The following is a 20,736-nucleotide window of genomic DNA, read 5'->3' on the forward strand; positions in this document are numbered from 1 at the left end:
CTAAATGTTAGAGAGTGTTCAGGATAATATGGAGCATTGGAGCAAGCTTCTAAAGATGTAATGTCCCCTTTCGAGCATTAGTAGCAGGATATTGTCATTACCCTATTTCTTCATGATCTCGTAGGCTAATTAGGACACTTAAGGGACTTTGAGGCCATTTGGCCTAGGCAGTTTCAATTGTGGATCCTTCTGAGGTGTTTGGACACAGTTTTGGACATACTGTGTATAGCAAGTCAATCAAGCATGATCAGGACCTTCAATGACAATGTCATGTTTATGGTAAATGTTTAATATCAATAGAAGATATTATTATCATTGATATGATTTATTAATTCATTAATAAAGCTGGTTTATAAAGTTCAATATAAATATTTAACTTTATTAATGTGAGACTTCAGTTAAGTGGGAATTTTTTGAATTACACAATAGAAACATAAACTGTTTAGGGACATAAGTTAAAAGGAGAATAATTATAAGTGATGTGGGGAAATATTAAAGGAAAAAGCAATCCTCACAAAATAGGGGGGAAAGAGCAATCATGAAAAAATAGATGGGAAATCAAAAATCTCGAAAATATAGGAAAAGGCAAAAGTGATTTGTTTATTCCACATAAGATAAAAGAAATTGACGCAGTTCAAAGGTTGAATTCTATACTGACTTGCACTACATGATTAATAATTTAATTATAATTTGTTGGTGCGATGTCCCCTTCCTATCACTTGTCCTGAATTTTAGACATTTGACAGTATTTATATTTCTAATGTGTTTATTTAGCTTAACTTATTTCCTTCAACTAAAGCCTAAAATTTACATTTATACTTATGTGGTCAATATAAATTTGTGTATGTGTTTAAAGTGGCTTCAATTTGAAAGGATTATTCTGCAAGGTTGCATGGGTACTTGTACCCACACTCCTGGTACTCATACCCATATACCCAAGTACCAGGTACACGTATCCCAAGTTCCGGGTACTCGGTGGAGAGCATCATAGCTAAGGACCTTGATTAAGATTTCTGAATTTTTTTCCAGCTTTTTGTTTGCGTATCAGCTTGATGTTTATCAAGCTTAATTCAATACCTAATCAGTTTGAAACTTTTATCCAATACTGATTAACAATAAAAGTTTATCACTGTTCAAGCCAGAGGTTTATCATTTGCAATATTGCATTGTCATATGATTTATGATATTCTTGCTCATGTTTAAAGTATGCCTTCTCTGTTATGCATCTAAACATTTATCATATATTATTATTACAAACATATAACAAATCTGAAACTGAAAACAATACATTACATTTGCAAACTTGATCACTGTTCTTGTTTTGAAAAACTATTGTCATGACTCACAATTTCAGATTTTCTATAAATACAAAAGTATAATTAAAAATAAAGTTTGACATACCCAAGTACCCTGTCCCCTATTATGATAAAAAATCGTACATGTACCTGTACCCGTACCCATACCCTAAGTACTCCAAGTACCCCCATCCCCGTGCAACCTTGTTATTCTGTCTTTAAGTTTAATTTCTTTAAGTTTAATTTAGTAAAGGATGCATAAAACAAGTTATAAATCCTTTTAAAAAATTGAATTTCTTGGGTTTTTTCAATTTGCCAAGTCTGGGCGCCGAGTTCTAATCCAAGTCAAAAATCAGCTTGTTGAGTCCAAATCTATAACTATTATAATAACATCCAAGCCCATACTTGATATTTCAATTACCCAATCCATTTTAATAGTACTTCCATTTTACATAGCAAAACTAGGTGATATTTAACACAAAAAACTTGTATTTCAACAAGTGGAATCAATTCCATTTAACCATCCATAGAAAGATCTTATAGTTAGGTACACATGAAAGCAAGGACTGGAAATTTTAGAACAATTCACATAATATAGTCACAAGTAGAGAACTTCCATGACATCCTTTACAAAATTTACATACACATCAAATGCAATAGTGGCTAATTTTGGTCTGAAGTTACGGAGATCTACGCAGGCGGTGGTCTGTGACTTCGTACAACTTTTGTGCGTTTTTTTTGCAAACTACTTCGTTGGCGCTGTGTCCGTTTGCTTTTTGAATTTGTGCCCTGGCATGTGTATGCGGTGGTATTTTCCTTGGGTTTGCGTGGTGTTTTGTGTCTTTTTTCATTGCTACTTGGTCCTTTTTTCTTTTTTCTCTCTTTGTGTTGCCAGTTAGGGTTTGGGCTGTTCGGCTCCCTCGATGGCTCACGCATGTGAGCCAGAGGTGATGAAAGATGTTAATGTTGGCCTTGGAGATACGCTGAAGGGAGATTCTAGTATTGTTAATGATATTATGCAGGAAGATGTTGGCTTATTGGTTAATGATAGCCCTAAGGTGTTGGGAAATCATGACGAGGAATGCTCTGCAAAGGCTTTTGATGGCTCTACGAAGAATGGTAAGATTGCTGAGAAGCCTTCATAAAGGCGGTTCTCACTGATCAGTTTGAAGGTAAATTTGATAAAGTGCCTTGTTTTGAGGCTTTTAATGGAGGCAGAAGGTCCACAGTCGATGGAAGTGGACGAGGGCCCGACGCTGAAGAAGGCAGTGATACTAGAGCAAGACTAGGTAGGGCATCTTCTAACAGTTTGAAAACCATTACTCTGTTTCCTAATGATGATATGGTTAAGGCTATTAGAGAAAAGCAAACTCGGCTTAAAAATGTTGCTATCTTTTTTGTTTGTTTGGATTTTAATACTCCACCATCTCGAAATTTTCTGAATGATTGGTTAAATTCTGTCTAGGGTAAAAAATTTGGATTACATGTTAACTTTTGCAGGGTGATTCAAAAAGGGTTCTTTGTAATTTTTCTTAAAAGCCATAACATGCAAGAAAGAATTCTTGCGAAAGAATTTTGGAATGTGGGTCATTCTTTATTTAGGGCTTTCGCTTGGGCTCTGAAAGGCAATTTTGATAGTGTTTTAGAAAGGTCCACACCGAATTGGGTGGAAATTAAAAATCTGCAAGTTGAATTTCATATCTTGAAACCACTAGGTAATGTGCTGCAGATTGAGGAACCTAGGGTAACTTTGCCACATTTATATGCCCATATTCTTGTTGCTCTTTCTCCTGACATTGTTTTCCTAGATATTATTTCTCTTGACTTGGAAGGTGAAAAGTTTTCATGGGAAATCTCGTTGCTTGGCAATTTGCATGCTTGTTTTATTTGTAAAATTAATGGGCATTTAAAAAAGAATTGTCCAGCCTTGAAAATGCATTTTGATAAGGTTAAGGTTGACAGTAATAATGGTAACAATGCTGCTCCTGTGAATAGTGCTAGTGATAAGGTTTTTCCCGACAATTTGGGAGGTGATTCTCGGGATGTTCTTGATAATAATGTTAAGTCTAACCCCAACCCTATGCAAAAGCTTCCTCCAGAAAATGTGGATGAATCTGAGAAAGCCGATGGTGATGGGTTTATTTCTTTGGATAATCCATTGTATGACAATGATTTTGTTGTTATTCCGGCTTGCAAAGACCCTCAACCCTCCTACGAGAGTCATCCCATGGCCCTTGCTTTGGCTTCTTCTAATGGTGATAATAAGGATGTGCCAAGCAAGATCCCTTCTCGTTTAAACGCTCAGCAATTGGCTATTAAATCTATTAATGAAAAGGCCTGTACACATAAAAAGTCTGTTGGCATTCCTAGAGGAGGTAGTGCGGCCACACTTGTGATCCCAGGAGACTTGAATGAGGATTCGAGGGGGTAATTCACGGAAGTTGTGAGGAAGAAGAGGATAACTTATGAAAAAAGGGTGGGCTCTGCAAGTGATGGTAGTAAAAATGCCATCCCGAATTGTTTTAATAGATTGTATAAGGCACAGGGGCCTCCCTCTAAATAAGAATTTTATAAAGATTAAACTCCATAGCTAGAATGTAAGGGGCTTAGAAATGGTTGATAGAAAACATTTGGTTAGAAAGTGGTGCAATAAAATCCTTGAAAAGGATATTGTACGTCTCCAAGAAATCAAAGTTGTTGGCTTTCAGGCATCATGTATGACCAAATTTCTGTGGGATAAAGCCACAAGCTTCCACTCTGAGCATGATAAGGGTAAAGGTGGTGTCACTATCTTAGTTGGTCCTAAGTGGGTCGAGGCTATTTTGCAGCATGGTTGTTCACCTTGTTAGAGGGTGATATGGGTTACATTTAATTGTGGGGATGAAATCATTGGTATATGTAATGTATATGCTTTCAATGACTATAGGGAGAGAGCCAAGTTCTGGGAATGCTGCTCCTCTATTCTACCTAAAGCTAACTGGATATTTACTGGTGATTTTAATATGGTAGAGCATAAATGTGACAAGCAAGGGGGTTTGAAACATTCCTAGAAAGGTAATGAGCAGTAATTTTGGTTGAAATTCAAAAGGTATTTCAATTTGATGGATCCCATTGAAAATGGAAAGGATTACTACAGAGATATCTGGTTTACGTGGAACAATAATCAAGAAGGCTGCAATAGGGTATACTGCAGATTGGATAGAGTGTATTTTGAAAGCTCTTCTTTTTTCATGTCATAGCGAGGAAGGTCATTCTCCAGTTATAGTCTCACCTGCTTCTATATCAGATTATTGTCCAATATATGTTAAGATCCACGTTAAGCAGCGCAGGAATATCAGTAATGATAGGCCAAGAAGTAAATTGTTTAAGTTGAATACTTCTCTTCTTAAGGATACTGATAATAATAATGCTATCAGAATGATGACTGGTTTATCTAAGATGTGTAATCAGTCCTTAAGACCAGTTAAGCAATGGAACCAGCTAGTGGAGAATTGGAGAAAATTGTTCCAAATTATTGGAAAGAAAATGGCAAAAGATAGAAGTAAGGAGGAGACCATGCTTCAAATGGAATTGAAAAACTTTGAATATTCTTTGCAGAAGGATCAGGAAACCCCCGATCTCCTTAAAAAATTGAATGCCACGAAACATCAACTGAGAATTGTGCAAAGGTATAAGATACAAGGTCAGAGGATTAGGGCTAAAATGAACTGGATTAAGGATGGAGATGCTGGTTCGAAATATTTTTTCAATATTATTAGGGCCAAGCATAAGGCAGAAAGTATTAATGAAATCCAAATTGACAGTAAAAGATCAAAGGATCCCAGTGTGATTTGTAATGCCTTTTTTAGTTCCTACTCTGAGTTATTTACTTCAAAAGTTGGGCCAAGCCAAGAGGAAGCTCTGAAGAAGTGCTTGAAAATGATTCCCAAGAAAGTCTCTAAGTTGGAGTGGGAGAAACTTAATAGATGTATTTCTCTACAAGAAATTCAAGAGGCCACCAAAGATATGGCCAATGATAAATCTCCAGGTTTGGATGGGCTCCCATTTGAATTTTATAAAGAGAACTTGGATTGGATTGGTGAGGAATTGTTGAGATTTTATAGTGATGCTTTTGAAGTTGGTTCTCTCGGTAGCAGTGTCAACAAAGGGGTTATCAAGCTACTTCCGAAAGCTGGGGATAGAACTCTTGTTAAAAACTGGAGGCCTATCACAATTCTTAACCTTTCATATAAAATTACTGTGAAGGCTCTTGCTAGAAGGATTTCGGATGTCACAAAGAATATTGTGTCCGTTACACAAACTAGATTCATAAAAGGTAGATACATATTGGAGGACCTTGTCACTAGTTGGGAGGCAATGAACTGGGCTAAAGCTGGTGGTCATAATGTTGCTATGATCCTCTTAGACTTTGAGAAAGCTTAAGACAGAGTAGAATGGTCTTTCATCTGTGGAATGTTAGAAGCTTTTGGATTTCCCCATACTTCTGTAAGTGGATAAAGATTTTGTTTCAGGATTCTTCTACAGTCATTGATGTTAATGGTGTACTATCGGACCTATTGTCCTACAGAGATCTATTAGGCAGGGATGCCCTATTGCACCTTCTCTTTTGTGATTGCAGCTGATGCTCTCTTTTATATTCTTAGGGATTCTTCTTTGGGGCCACCTGTGAAAGGCATTACTCTTCCTGATTCTGAAGAATTGATCAATGCACAGTTTGCTGATGACACTGCCCTCTTTTTGGCACTTTCTGAGGTCAAATTTTCCTTGGCACTTGATAGACTTAACTTGTTTTGCCTTGCTTCTGGTGCCGAGGTAGCTCCCCACAAATCTGCTGTTTTGGGTTGGGTTGAGGATCCTCCTAGATGGTTAAGTGAAATGGGGTGGAGGTGGAATGGACCTAAGGCTATTATCAGATATCTGGGTATCCTGTTTTCCTCGGAGCCTTCCTTTTCTGATATGTGGGACTGGTTTTTTAGTATAATGAACAGCAAGCATACTAGGTGGCAAACGCAGTCCCTCTCCTTGGCTGGGAGAGTGCAGATTGTGAAGAAAGTCATATCTTCTCATCATTTGTATCTTGCTTCTACATGGTTGTTTGCTAAGTATCAGTTTAAGTTACTTGAGAAATTCTTCGTGATTTCTTGTGGTCGAATGGGCTGGGCTCAAAGAAAAGGTATTGTGTTAAATGGGAATGGTGCTGCCTTCCCAAACACCTTGGAGGGCTTGGTTTAAAAGATATTAGAGCCCAAGGGATTGCTCTGGCTGCTAAATGGATTTACAAAGCTTTGTGGGGAAATGAGCCCTGAAAAATTTTGTTGAGAAACAACATTGAACAATCGGTGATTAGGAAAAGTAAGTAGTGGAGCAAAATTTTGTTATTGGATATCATCTTGGGTGACTTTAAGATGAAGATCTTTGGTTCGACGGTGTTTAGCTCTCTTTGGTTTGCTTGGACTCAAGTGCGGGAGCTCATCTCCTATAGGAATGCTGCAGGGGGACCTCCTAGATATGTGGTTATTGACAGGTCTATTTGGTGGGGGTTGTACTTGAATAATAAACCTATTGCACTTACTCAATGTTGTTCTGCTAAGAAGTGGAATGAGAAAGGCATATCATTGATTGGTGATCATTTGGTTAATAAGAAGCTTAGGCCATGGGATGAGATCTCCAAGAAATTTGAGATCCCTAGAGCTCAAAAGAAGACATATATTCTGCTAACTAAAGTGATTGGCAAGGAGAGGATGGCTATTATGATGAACAGTGAAACATTTCTAAAAAATGCAAAATGGATTGATGGTAGTAGTATTGATAAATCTTCCACTAAACAGATATATGCTATGCTTAAGACTGATAACTCTGTGCTACTACAGGTTACTACTTGTTGGGGGTTTGAATGCCCTTTCTCTAACTCGCAATTCTTTTTTGAGTATTTTTGGAAAGGACCCTGTGAGCCTAAAGTCATTAATTTTAGATGGTTGTTACTGTTAAAAAAACTTGCTATTGGGCCTGTGTTGTCTGCCATTAATGTTAATCCAGTCATTTGTAGTCTCTGTAGTAAACCTGAAAGCTTTGAGCATGTTTATTTTGAATGTTTGTATGCCAAGAAGATTTGGTCTATTTTCTTTGGCCTTCCTGTTGTTTGGAATTGTAATGTTGGTTTTTCTTGGTGTGAAATCCTTGCTGGGTACGTTGAGTCTTTTGATACCTTTGTTAACAAGTTTTGGTATGCTCTAACTGGTGAAGTGCTATGGATTCTTTGGAAAGACAGGAACAAGGAGATTTTAAAATTCCAAGATCCAGATTTATGAAGCTGATGCATGATGGTGTAATCCAAGTATTCCAAGATGAAGTCAAAGCCGCACAGTACATAAAGAAATTTCAAACCCTCCTCACTAAGGAAGGGGTAGAATAATTGAGCAATCTGTTGAATAAGTGTCATTTGGATGACTCTCAAACAAAAAATGTTCAATGCAGCTATCAGTCTACTGGATGGGTGCTGAACTCACGAGTGGGTGCAGTCATGAATCAGGGCGATTTATCCTAATAGGGGAAGCATAAAGTGTAAACTGTTTTTTTGGGTTGGTTTCTTTGCTTTTGAGGGCTGTAGCTGATATGTTTTAAAAGGCAAATGATGTAAAAAAATTTAGTCTGGTTCTTCCTCAATTCTGTTCTGTGAGGGTTGGTGCGGTACTTAAATGTTGAACTCTATATTGTTTAAACTCTTTTAATACAAAAAAAAAATAGTGGCTAATTTTTAAAAGTTATATAAAACATTTCAACATATCATGTCATCTTAACTAAGATTCATGCACATACAACTTAAATAGAACACCAATAGATTGAAAATGCAAATTCGTTATAACTAGAGCATTGGTATACCACTTATGAAATCACCTGTAACATATTCTCCTTCATGATCACTGTCACTACTTGGCAGATCTTCCATAGCTGAAAACTTGGTCAGATAAGTCAAAGAAGAGTGTTCCCCAGCATTATTCGCAATATGTTTATCCTGGTCTTCCTCCAAGAAATATTCCAACTTTGTGACCTCAATATTTGTGGCTGGCACTATCATTCCATCCCCTTCAACCTGAAAATTAAACCTACATAAGTTGTACTCTCCTCTTCAAACCAAAAATCTCTATCAAAATAGATAAGAAATCTAAATTGTTTACATGCATCCTCCATATAAGCTTCAACAACTCCAACTCACATAAAAAATTGAACACCCTATAAATAAAGAAACAGATAGCAAAACCAAATTTCCAATTGATCATTAGAAGAAAATATGCACTCTAAGTCTCAATGAGAAAACAATCACTATATATAAACTTAAAGGTAGAAGATGTGATACTTAAGTCCTTCGTTAACTATATAATCACTTACACACACACACTCACTGTTGATGGACTATTTCCAAGATTTCGTCCAGGTTCTAATTTATTTCAAATTCATGATCATAAACACTAACAAATATTATTAAAAAGAAGAGCTTCAAGAAAAATCAAACATGCATGAAAAGCAATCCTTGCTTGCTATCTTATTAAGAAGAAGACCCTCAAGAAAATATCTAATGAACAGTTCATAGTTGATGAGATGCTGTATAAAATAATAATAGGCAAGTCCTAATAAACAATAAAATGAAAAATATTGCTTTTTTCTCAACTGCTCTTGTGCACAGTACTTTACTCACTCAAGTACTTGAAAGTATCTAAAACTAGTTACTATGCTTGATAAAAAATTAATCAAGTTGGATGAGCTCTAGAGCTTAACTCAATGTACACCTGCAAAAAGATCTCATCCTGCGGCAGTATTAACTATTTAAGACAACAATGTATTTGCGTGTAATACTGGAATACTAACAGTGATATTTAACAAATACAGAACATGGTAATCTATCTAATTTTGCTAATTGAATAAATATTGATATGGCAATCCTAAATTTTATATAAATTATGAAATAATAATAGGCAAGCCCTAATAAACAATAAAAAGGAAGATATTGCTTTTCTTCAACAGCTCATGTGCATAGCAGTTTACTCACTCAAGTACTTAAAAGTATCTAAAACCAGTTAATATGCTCGATAAAATATTTATCGAGTTGGATAAGCTTTAGGGATTAACTCAATATATACTTACAAAAAAAGAACTAATCCTGCAGCAGTATTAACTATTTAAGAAGAGAATATATTTGCATGTAATACTGGAATACAGAAAGTGTTATTTAACTAATGCAGAACATGTTAATCTATCTAGTTTCGCTAATTGAATGAATATTGATAAGGCAATCCTAAAATTTTATATAAATTATGAAACAATAATAGGCAAGTCCAAATAAACAATAACAAGGAAAATGGTGCTTTTCCTTAACTGCTCATGTGCATAGTGCTTTACTCACTCAAGTACTTCAAAGTAGTTAATATGCTTGAAAAGAAATTAATCAAGTTTGATGAGATCTAGGGCTTAAATCAATATACAGTTACAAAAAAAGATCTCATCCTGCAGCAATTCTAACTATTTAAGAAGACAATATATTTGCATGTAGTACTGGAATTCAAGAAATGTTATTTAACTAATGCAAAACATGTTAATCTATTAGCTTTGCTAATTGAATCAATATTTATAAGGCATTCCTTAATTTTAATATAAATTATGAATTAGAAAGTGTAGGCCTGACTACAAAATCTGCTAATATTAATAAACACGTTGGCAAAAGGGAAATAAAATATATATAGCAGAGCATTTACTTTACTGCACTACATAAAGAATAGAAGGAGATCAAACAAAATACCAAACTCATTATCTAGTCATATAACTACTATACTTACAAAAAAAGAACTCATCCTGCAGCAGTATTAACTATTTAAGAAGAGAATATATTTGCATGTAATACTGGAATACAGAAAGTGTTATTTAACTAATGCAGAACATGTTAATCTATCCAGTTTCGCTAATTGAATGAATATTGATAAGGCAATCCTAAAATTTTATATAAATTATGAAACAATAATAGGCAAGTCCAAATAAACAATAATAAGGAAAATGGTGCTTTTCCTCAACTGCTCGTGCATAGTGCTTTACTCACTCAAGTACTTCAAAGTATCTAAAACTAGTTAATATGCTTGAAAAGAAATTAATCAAGTTTGATGAGCTCTAGGACTTAAATCAATATACAGTTACAAAAAAAGATTTCATTCTGCAGCAATTCTAACCATTTAAGAAGACAATATATTTGCATGTAGTACTGGAATTCAAGAAATGTTATTTAACTAATGCAAAACATGTTAATCTATCTAGCTTTGCTAATTGAATCAATATTTATAAGGCATTCCTTAATTTTAATATAAATTACGAATTATAAAGTGTAGGCCTGACTACAAAATCTGCTAATATTAATAAACACGTTGGCAGAAGGGAAATAAAATATATATAGCAGAGCATTTACTTTACTGCGCTACATAAAGAATAGAAGGAGATCAAACAAAATACCAAACTCATTATCTAGTCATATAACTACAAATTAAAAGACAAGCCTTATTAACACAGAAAAATTAAAGAGTTAATGAACAAACACCTTCAAAGTTGATTTCATAAAGAGAAGCTTTAGATTCTAGCATTGTGTAAGAGATGACTATGACCTAGCTACTCAAAGCTCAAGTCTCGTAGATGGTTGGTTTGCTATTTAAAGCATTCAATTGCAACAATATATAAAATGATCTGTCCAAGTGGTAAATAAGCAGCAACTTTCATCTTCATTTTTATTCAATTTTAATGATAGAAAACATAATCTCACTGTCAGAATAATCTGCAATTTAAATTGCATCCCATTTTTTCTTTTCCAGTTGCCATTTCAACATTATTCAATTTCCAAAACTATCAAAATGTTATATAAAAAAAACCAAATAAAGTAGATGAAAAGTGGGTAGACCATGCTATAAGCATATACCACAGGAATTCTTTACCTAGAACAAGTGTACTTTCATTATACATTTAACTCCAACAACACAGTGAACCAGGAAAAATTTAGTGGTTTTATTACTTGCCAAGCTCCAACAACAAAACCAACCAGGAAAAATGTAAAACATCAGCGAACCCCATGTCATCAACCTGGAACCCTTTGGTTGGAAGAAAGGATAAAGAAGAGTCCTCTTGACATGGAGTCTATCAAGCATCTGAGATACTTCACATTTGGTCACATTCTTCTCGACTAGAATTTGACCGGCACTTTACCTAAACCCACAAACCAAACCTTGTCAAATGGCATACTTTTGTGGTGGACTTCTATTCTACTCGTGCACAGTGTTTTGTAGCACATGCAGTCCCAGTTTTGCAAATAATTGATCCTTTACTTCACTTTGCAGAGATTCTATATCACTCTCAAATTATAATGACTAGCTTGCAACTCACAGAAGGAAAACCAATATTTACACTGGACAGGTATTCGACATGATGTAGACAAATAGGTGAATATTTATGATGAATGTTAGCTTGGTGTGCTGATAGAAAACCTCCTGCAAGGAAAATGGTGTCCTTGCTGACATTTCGCAACAAATAAGAAAATATATTCAGCACAATAAGAATCTGAAAAAAATATTATTAAGGTTCAACTAACTAGTATAAACAAATAACTAGATTGCTTGCCTACAACTCAAGGCCTCGAGCCATCGACAACCATCATATTCTTGAAGCGCAGTTAACAAAGAATGTTCTAAGAATAGGGAAACTTTGCATGAAGCTCTCAATACTAAATGTTCCAGTATACAAAATTCAGAAAAACGAATAAACTTTGGTAGAAGGGATCACCCCAATCAAATGAAAAAAAATAAACCTTGGCAAAGTTCCATATGCAAACTCATTAAAAGCTACAGGTTTTCCTAAGAGAGTTTAGAGAACAAAAAAGATCATCACAAACGAAAAGTCACCAATGGAACTATTGAAGGTAACACAGAGACCAAAGAAGTGAATGCCCGACATGATTATTACCTTTTTATGAGCTCATTATTACATTTAGAATGAAGTTTCTCCTTTTTCAAGTATAAACTCAAACATTCTATCTCTTGACCAAAATCGCCCATTATAACAGTTTTTTTGGTCGGTGAATAGTTTATTTTATTTAGAATAATTAAAGTTTTACATGATATTCAAAAACTTCAGAAGTCTGTTTTTTGTCTCAAAAAGCTGCAAACACCCCATATCCCAGACCTGCAACTATCATAGCAAATTTCCCCATTACATGCTTTTGGCCATCAACAGATGTCTGTACAAAAACTACCCAAACAGAATTTACTGTGACCCGACTCCCCATGTTACAAAATTGAAATGTCTTGCTTTCAACACATCAAACTTGAAATAAAAATCACATATGCACACTTCACAACCTAGGGTTTGAGGGACCTAGGTCAGTTGGTACCACTGTCCTGGCTCTCCCTTTTTGTGGCACCGTCTGTCCCCTACACTGGTTCCATTGGCCGGAAGCTCCACTCGACCATCCACTTGCACCACATTCCTTCTCCTTTCCCTTCTGCAGTTCCTCAATCCATTTCTTCAATTCCACCTCACGGATCTTCCTCACCACCATCCTCTGGGGTTCTCCATTAGTCAGTATTCTGGTGTGTAAAAATGGACTAGTCAAAATTTTCCTCGCTCAATCCAGAGTTGATTACATGCTCCCAATGCTCGGTATACCAGCACATGACCTTCCACATACTCATGGCCTCCATCTTTCTTGCCACCCTATTTTCTGTCACCTGGTAACAAAGGGATGAAGTTGCACAGGGTACCTTGGGACATGTATCCAAACCCCTCTGTGTTCAGAATCCACTGCCTGGCTCTGCCACTTATAGGAAGAATTCAAGATTCTTCTGCCATTCCTCATGAATGCACCACACCATCACCCTGTGAACCAGGTCCACATTATTGAACTTCAATCCCCATGCCTAAAACGGAGAGAAAATATCTGTATTGATGCGCCATTTGCATTCTGCCAACATGAAATCGATCCCCAATAATCCGCACGCCATAGTGAGGAAGAATAGATTGTCAATTCTGAACACATTCTTCAACCTCTCTGTTGTGATTCGGCCCCAAAAGGCCATTTGATGCTTCAAGGTTATACAGAATCCAGATTTAAGTTCGCCTTAATCATTAAACCTGCTCTGCAAGTTACCAACATCTCCAATGCAAAAAGAAAGCCATCAAATTCTTTTCGCAATCACCAAGTACTCAGGCAATGTGAACATTTACTCGCAATCCTTTTAGCCACCCCAAAATCCCTGCCACTTTCCTTGGTATTTACTTCACGTCACATCAACACATGCCTTGCTTCTTTTTAAATCGGGTGACATCATTGCCAAATTTTATCACTTGCAAACCAAGTCACATCACTGCCCCACATGTCCAGTTGTCCACCTCATCATCATCCTACCTGCTAAGTTGGCAGTTTGGTGACAGTTTGTATAGTGTGTTTACCACCATACTGCCTTCTCTATAGACTTGAGAAATTTTGAAATTGCAAAAATACGTCAACTTCCTTCTAATTATGGAAATTATTTTGTCTAATTTTCAAACATGGGATTCCCCCGTGGCAATAGCATTTACTATGATCTGGGAATCACCTTCCAAATGTAGTTGCTCCACCTGCATGTGCTTCGCCATTTCAATTGCTAGTAGTGCAGCTTGGGCATCTGCCTTATTGTTGGCACCACTATCGAGCTTTTTACATTCAGTGGCAAGAATGGGCCCTGAACTATCTCTTGCAACAGAACCAGTGCCTGATGGGCCAGGGTTTCCTTTGGATGCCCCATCAAAATTTACTTTGACCCATCCTTCCAATGGGGCCTCCCATACCACATCTTCTCATTTTTGCCTATTCGGATCAACCTGGGAGAGCCCATCAACAGGCCATTATGACAGTTATTAATTATTACAGCTTTACTGTAGAGCTTTTTTTGTACCATGTCAGCCATTAAATACCTTAGTAAAAATTTAAGTGCATATTAACATGAGGATGAGACATCATTAGTCATCAATCAACTTAGGTCTCCTCTTTCTCCATTAAAGAATGAGCAATAAGGGCAGAAAATTCGAAAGAAAGAAGCAAGAACATAAAGAACTGCTGGGATCAGCACAACAATGAATAATGCCAACGAACCTGCTGCAAATAACTCTGCACTACTGTTCTTTGACAAGATATTGGCACTATTTTAAAGGAAATTTGATAATTGCAACCAATCTGCCAATGTTGACCATTTTATTTAAGGCTCTCATTACTAGTTATACATTAAACTAACAAAAGTGGAAAGAGGGTTGACTGCTACTAGAATTTCACTTAATTAGTTAGGATCCAAACCATGCTACCAACCTCTTCCACTATTTCAATGTAGAGGGCCCTTTTTTCACCATTCAAAACAAACCACCCAAATAAGCCTGCTGCTATATGCTATCACGCATAAGCATTTCATCCCACCAACAGTTGAAGAAAGGCCATCTCTACAGGTGTACAAAATTCAGGAGAGAGTTCAATTGTCTTTTCAACATTCTGACAAAGCTTTAAAATTTGAACCCAGGAAAATAGGAATATCAAATATTCAGCCATACTCCAAGTGACTGATGATCCCATGAATTTTTACTAGTATGCACCGTTTTTATATCCCTGAAACACATTTATTATTAAAACCTTCTTCATAAACTCAATTCTAGCTTTTGAACCTATAAGGTAATTTTTGTTCTATATCATGAATATTGTAGATAATGTGATTGCTTTTTACGTAGGCAAAGGTAGAATAAACTAATAAATTAGTACTAGTTTGTTCAAGATGTTTTGTACAGTTGATTTATATGTGATTGTTTAAGTTCTGGAACTGCTGTGTAACTCATGGAAAGTTCATTAATGTAGTTGTTTTTCTGCAAGAGAAATCTCCTTTGTTGTCTAATGTGTCTCTTTATTATGTAAGACATCTTCCTTGCCGCACAAGCTAGTGCTCATATTGTACAAACCAATAACCTTACTGCATAAGCCTGCACATCTGCTGAGCAAGACAAATTTGCCAAACAATTGCTGCCTAAGACAATTCTATTGTACAAGGCAGCTGTTGAGCTGTCCAAAGTTAGCCTGATATACAAGGTGACCATTTTTGTTGAGCAACATACAAAGCAGTATTCACATGTTACCCATAATAGCAGCAGCATTCCAAAAAGGGTGTGCTATGCTCAAAGAAAATCATACTTGTTGCATAAAAGACCAAATGGTTGTTGGAAGGTTTGTCTGGTAGCTACCAAAGAAGAACCACTTGAACTGAAGTTAGAAATGAGATTAATTTGTTTTAAAAGTAATTTACAAATACTATAGGTGGAATTTTGTTTTATTTATTGTTATTAATTAATGCCAATGCTAGTATCTAAATAATTGAATAGTCAGTCAAGTAGAAACATATCTTAGAGTTTAAGATTAGTACCTCTGCAAGAAATAAACAATTCAGCCATTTTGAAAGACTTGTTTGTTATATTAATATCAAAATACTTATATAGGGAGTAAATTTGTGGATCCAACATCAGTCTAATGAGGGAAAGGTCCACTCGTGAAGATCGGTGTTCAGTTGAAGTTTGTTTTCTGTTTGTGTGTGTTAACCAAATATTATTTCAAATTTGAATAAGATTCTTATGATTACTAATTTTTTTTGTTTTTTATTCAGCATATTATCAGCTTTTTCATTACATCTGCAACAATTTCATTCCCATTTGGAATTGGCTCCAATATTCTTCTACTCTTATTTTCTTATACCTATCATGGATTCTTGATTGATTAATTCTGTATTTTATATGGGAAACTTATATTTAATAAGGAACTTATGGCCTTGCATATACTTTGCAGACACCTGTTTTAACTATATCTCACAACATGTCTGTATCATTGAATATTAAAGCAAAGCTAAATAGAACATGCCACCACAACGTACATCACATTATAGTTTATACTGACATTGAAAACAAAGCATCTACTATGTTCCAACAGCACTTCCTGATGACGACAGCAGAATGAACCTAACTAAATACCTGAACCTTCCTTTTGTTTTCATTATATTTGGAGCAGGGCTAGCCCACTCAGGATCCATTTCCATTCCAGCAACCTAAAAGCTAAATTTTTGGAAACCAAGCTATAAATTTTCCTAATCAGAAATTGAAACTTCTGGGCTAACAAAGAATGCCAATCTCAAAACAATAAACTTTCAAGTGGATGTAAAAGTAGTTTTTCAATCAAACCCCAAGAAGAGAATTTTATAATTGTAGCCCAGCGGATGTGACTCTCGTGCTTTTGTTGTAATAAAGATAAGTTTCTAACCAAGAAATAATATGAATCTTCAAATAATAAATAAAATTATAGATATCAGAAAAATATAAACCTTTGTTGTATCAATGCAAATGCTGCCCAGGCCTGACATACCTATGAATACTGTACTCAACAAAGGATATAGTCTTTAAGAGATTCCAAGCATATCCACCTCCAAGGCTTAATTCTTATTTTAAGTCATTTTTTATGTTTTCAATTTGTCCTCTCCATGACCGATTAACAGTTTTACATGTTGAATCATCAACAAAAAAATAACCTTAATAAATATCTACACTATCCTACACTAAAAATGTAGGACAGCCTTTTAACTAAGTAATTTAGAATTGACTTAGAAGGGCCATCATAAGCTATAGTTGTAGTTCATTAAGATTTTATAAGACTACCCTCTTCAACTACACATGAAACTTGAAAGGTATTATCAAATGTAATGGGTAACCCGCCCTAATCTTGCCTGCATTCTATAAGGCTTATAGTATCTAGTCCTAACTTTTTTCTACCTCTTTCACATTCAAATATCTGTATTAGAAATAATGTATCTATCTAACGGTTAACATGTCCCACTGTCGCCTGTATTGTACGCAGCATATAGTATCTAGGCCCAATTTTTTCAAACCCTTTCACGCTAAGAGATCTATATTAAAAAGCCTAAAGGCTGTCTCTATGTAAAGGTTAACCTGTCCTAGCCTTGTCCATATTGTAAGCCTTAAGACCTATAGCATCTAGGTCTAATTTTCTATAACTTCAGAGATATCAAATTTCTACAATCCATCATAATTGTTAACACAGGTTTCTGGATTTGATTGTGTGTGTTTTTGTTTTCATCAACGTTTCGGATCACACTAGCAAGAGATGTATAGCAGAGAATGTGTTGCAGCTCTACACTCTCTAAATATAAATAGGAGAAAATATGACAAGGCACAACAACCAAGAAATAAGGCTGCAAAATGAAAAATAATTAAGTCAAGAAATTAAAAATAAACAATCTAGTCATGAGGAAAAGAGAGAGAAGGAAAAACAAAGCCAAGTTAACTAATAAAGAGGACCAAAAGCACCACACGAATCAACAAAAAGAACCAAACCTTCAAACTAGAACCAGAAAAGGAAAAACAAGATAATAAATGAAAATAAATAAAAAGAACAAAGAAAAACCAGACAAAATAAGAACAAAAGGTTAATAGATACAAGAAGTCGTATATATATGTGTGTGTGTGTATCAAAAGATATATGTGTATGTGTGTGTGTGTATCAAAAGATATATGTGTGTGTCTATCTATCTATCTATCTATATATACTTGCATCTATTAATCTTTTGTTCTTATTTTGTTTGGTTTTTCTTTGTTCTTTTTATTTATTTTCATTTATCATCTTGTTTTTCCTTTTCTGGTTCTAGTTTGTAGGTTTGGTTCTTTAGGTTAATAGATACAAGAAGTCATATATGTGTGTGTGTATCAAAAGATATATGTGTATGTGTGTGTGCATATCAAAAGAAATATGTATATACATATATGACTTCTTGCATCTATTAATCTTTTGTTCTTATTTTGTTTGGTTTTTCTTTGTTCTTTTTATTTATTTTCATTTATCATCTTGTTTTTCCTTTTCTGGTTCTAGTTTGTAGGTTTGGTTCTTTTTGTTGATTCATGTGGTGCTTTTGGTCCTTTCTATTAGTTAACTTGGCTTTGTTGTTTCCTTCTCTGTCTCTTCCTCATGACTAGATTGTTTATTTTTAATTTCTTGACTTGATTATTTTTCATTTTGCAGCCTTATTTCTCGGTTGTTGTGCCTTGTCATATTTTCTCCTATTTATATTTAGAGAGTGTAGAGCTGCAACACATTCTCTGCTATACATCTCTTCCTATTCATCCCGATAACGGATCACGGAGTGTGATCCGAAACGTTGATCCAAAAAATTATAAAAAAAACACACACACAATCAAATCCAAAAATCTGTGTTAACAATTTCTATAACTTATTCACATTAACAGACCTACATTAGAAAGGCAGTAATCAAAAGAAAATAGAGTCTTGTTTCTCAATCTATTGCTTAATCAGAACTGGTCATGCTAACATTTCTGTCTTGCACCAATTTGAAATTCTCCTTCAGTTCCATATCATCTCCTTGAGGAGATTGCAAAGACCCCAAATGGTGAGGTTAGGTAAATGTTTCATATGTTGTATAGTACCATTTATTGTTAAGTGGAACCATTTGAGCTACAATGTTTTGTTTTATGTATTTCCAGAGCTTGTAGATTACATCAATATTTAATCTTCTTCCTCCACAGAACACTCCCGGTCGACCCCCAGAAATCTAACTTTTACTGCTAGTCCTGAGCATGATGCCCACTAAAGCAGAATCAGCGTCCAAATGTTTAACCCATTATAAACGTACTTTATAAATGGACTTTCATACAATGAATTTTAACTTTACAAATTCAAACATTGAAGAAACCATCTGAAGAAATATAATTTTGAATTATGCGGAAAACTTGAAAATTTTGAACAATAAAAAAGAATCTCAATTCTTGTGAAATACTTGTAGGCCATAATCCGATATATCACAACTTTGAAATGGAGTAAAACCAAGATAAAATTCAAAAGGTGTCGTAAACAATACAGAGAATAATTATAAGTTACCAACAATAACAAATCATTACCTTTTAAAAATTCGCAGCTATGAAAAATCTGAGCCGACACATGTTCAGATTGCCTTGCCCACGGATTGGTGTGGAAATCAACAGGATTTTCTGTTTTTCCACCTTAAAGCGGATCTGAAGAGTTCCTTCCAAGTCAGAATTAAACAACTGCTTTGGATTCCGCCGGGGAGCCCGGGCAAGCTATGATATCTTCTGTGCCGTTGAAATTAGCTTTAGAGGGACGTACTTTTTTTTTCAATCGTTTTCCAACGTAAAAGGAAAATCACATTAAATTTAACATGATCGAAATTATAGGTAATAATAATAATAACAAAAGAAGAGATTTCATAGAGTCGGCCTAAATAATTAAATAAATAATTGTTATGGGGCTTTTTACTTTATTGTACTTTTTATTTATTAGTTAAGTATTTTGTTTTTTTTTTAATGTTTGTTAAATAAGTGTATAGTGTTCATTTTCTAGTCTTTGATATTAACATAGTAATTAGTCGTAGGACAATAATAATAATAACAATAATAAATGTAGGCAAGAGCCTACAAAACAAAGATAATTTGTGTCTCTCATGTGGGAGGTTATTGGGTTCAAAATTCCTTAACACATAAAAATAATTAATTAAAATAAATAACAATAATTAATCTAGCTTCATTTATCGATCAAAAATAATAATAATAAATGTTTTGATGTATATCTTTTGTTTTAAAAAAATACAACAAAAAATTATTTTATTGATAAACTTCATTATAACTATAAAATAGATATAAACTCTAGATTCATTTAGAGCGCTAAATTTTTAGTTAAATGTCATGTATATATAAACTTAAAATATTAAGTATGTAATCTTCTTTTGAGTTAAAGAATGGTAAATTTTAATTGATTAAATCATGTCATCTAAAAATAAAAATATTCAATGTGTTAAACATAAGAAGTTTCATTTTACTAAATCATAATGTTTGGAAAAAGTTATTTTTTAAATTAAATATTAAACAATATTAGAGTGTTCATGTAATTATGTTATCATTTAATTTTAAACATTTCTAAATTGAAATATGTATTTAATATTATTCTCTATCCCCTTTACTCTGTTAGTGGTGTTCCTCATGTTGCTTAAGATTGGCCTCATTTCGACAGTGATTTGGGTTGGCCTTCTTCCTCCCAATGGCTACCCCGACTTCCCCCATTGTTGATGGGTGGTCTATTCCACACCCTACTCCTAACCACACCCCAATGATAGGTGGAGGGGGGGTAAAGATGATCCAAAAGATTCTCCTTTAGGTGGTATTACATGAGTCACCTCAGGGACTTTTAGGGGAGTGATTTTTAATCCTTCAAATTGAATTTTATTATTTATTAAACTATTTTTTAAACCAATGGTAACTTTTCAAACACACACACACGCATAATTGGAAAGGGGGTGAATTTGTAATTCATCATATTCAAACTTTT

At 34.7% G+C, this 20,736-nt stretch overlaps 1 protein-coding gene across 8 annotated transcripts in view; it reads right to left on the reverse strand.

The window, feature by feature from the left end:
• Positions 1-19,541, reverse strand: part of LOC149576345 (uncharacterized) — a 163,648-nt gene extending 144,107 nt beyond the window's left edge. For 4 of the 8 annotated variants that reach the window (XM_089816943.1, XM_089816950.1, XM_089816940.1 and 1 more), the window contains exons 1-2: positions 19,296-19,503; positions 8,190-8,385 (exon numbers count right to left, since the gene is read on the reverse strand). In XM_089816943.1, the coding sequence (XP_089673069.1) occupies positions 8,190-8,370 (181 nt within the window). In that variant the 5' untranslated portion in view covers positions 8,371-8,385; positions 19,296-19,503. Of the gene's footprint in view, positions 1-8,189; positions 8,386-19,295 lie in introns of all 8 variants that reach the window. The other 4 variants (XM_089816937.1, XM_089816931.1, XM_089816933.1 and 1 more) reach the window with 4 other exon arrangements.
• Between the last annotated feature and the right edge of the window lie 1,195 nt (positions 19,542-20,736).

The sequence above is a fragment of the Cupressus sempervirens genome, chromosome 1 (genome assembly GCF_028749045.1).
Source record: "Cupressus sempervirens isolate cs-2001-9-10 chromosome 1, ASM2874904v1, whole genome shotgun sequence".
NCBI lineage: Eukaryota > Viridiplantae > Streptophyta > Pinopsida > Cupressales > Cupressaceae > Cupressus > Cupressus sempervirens.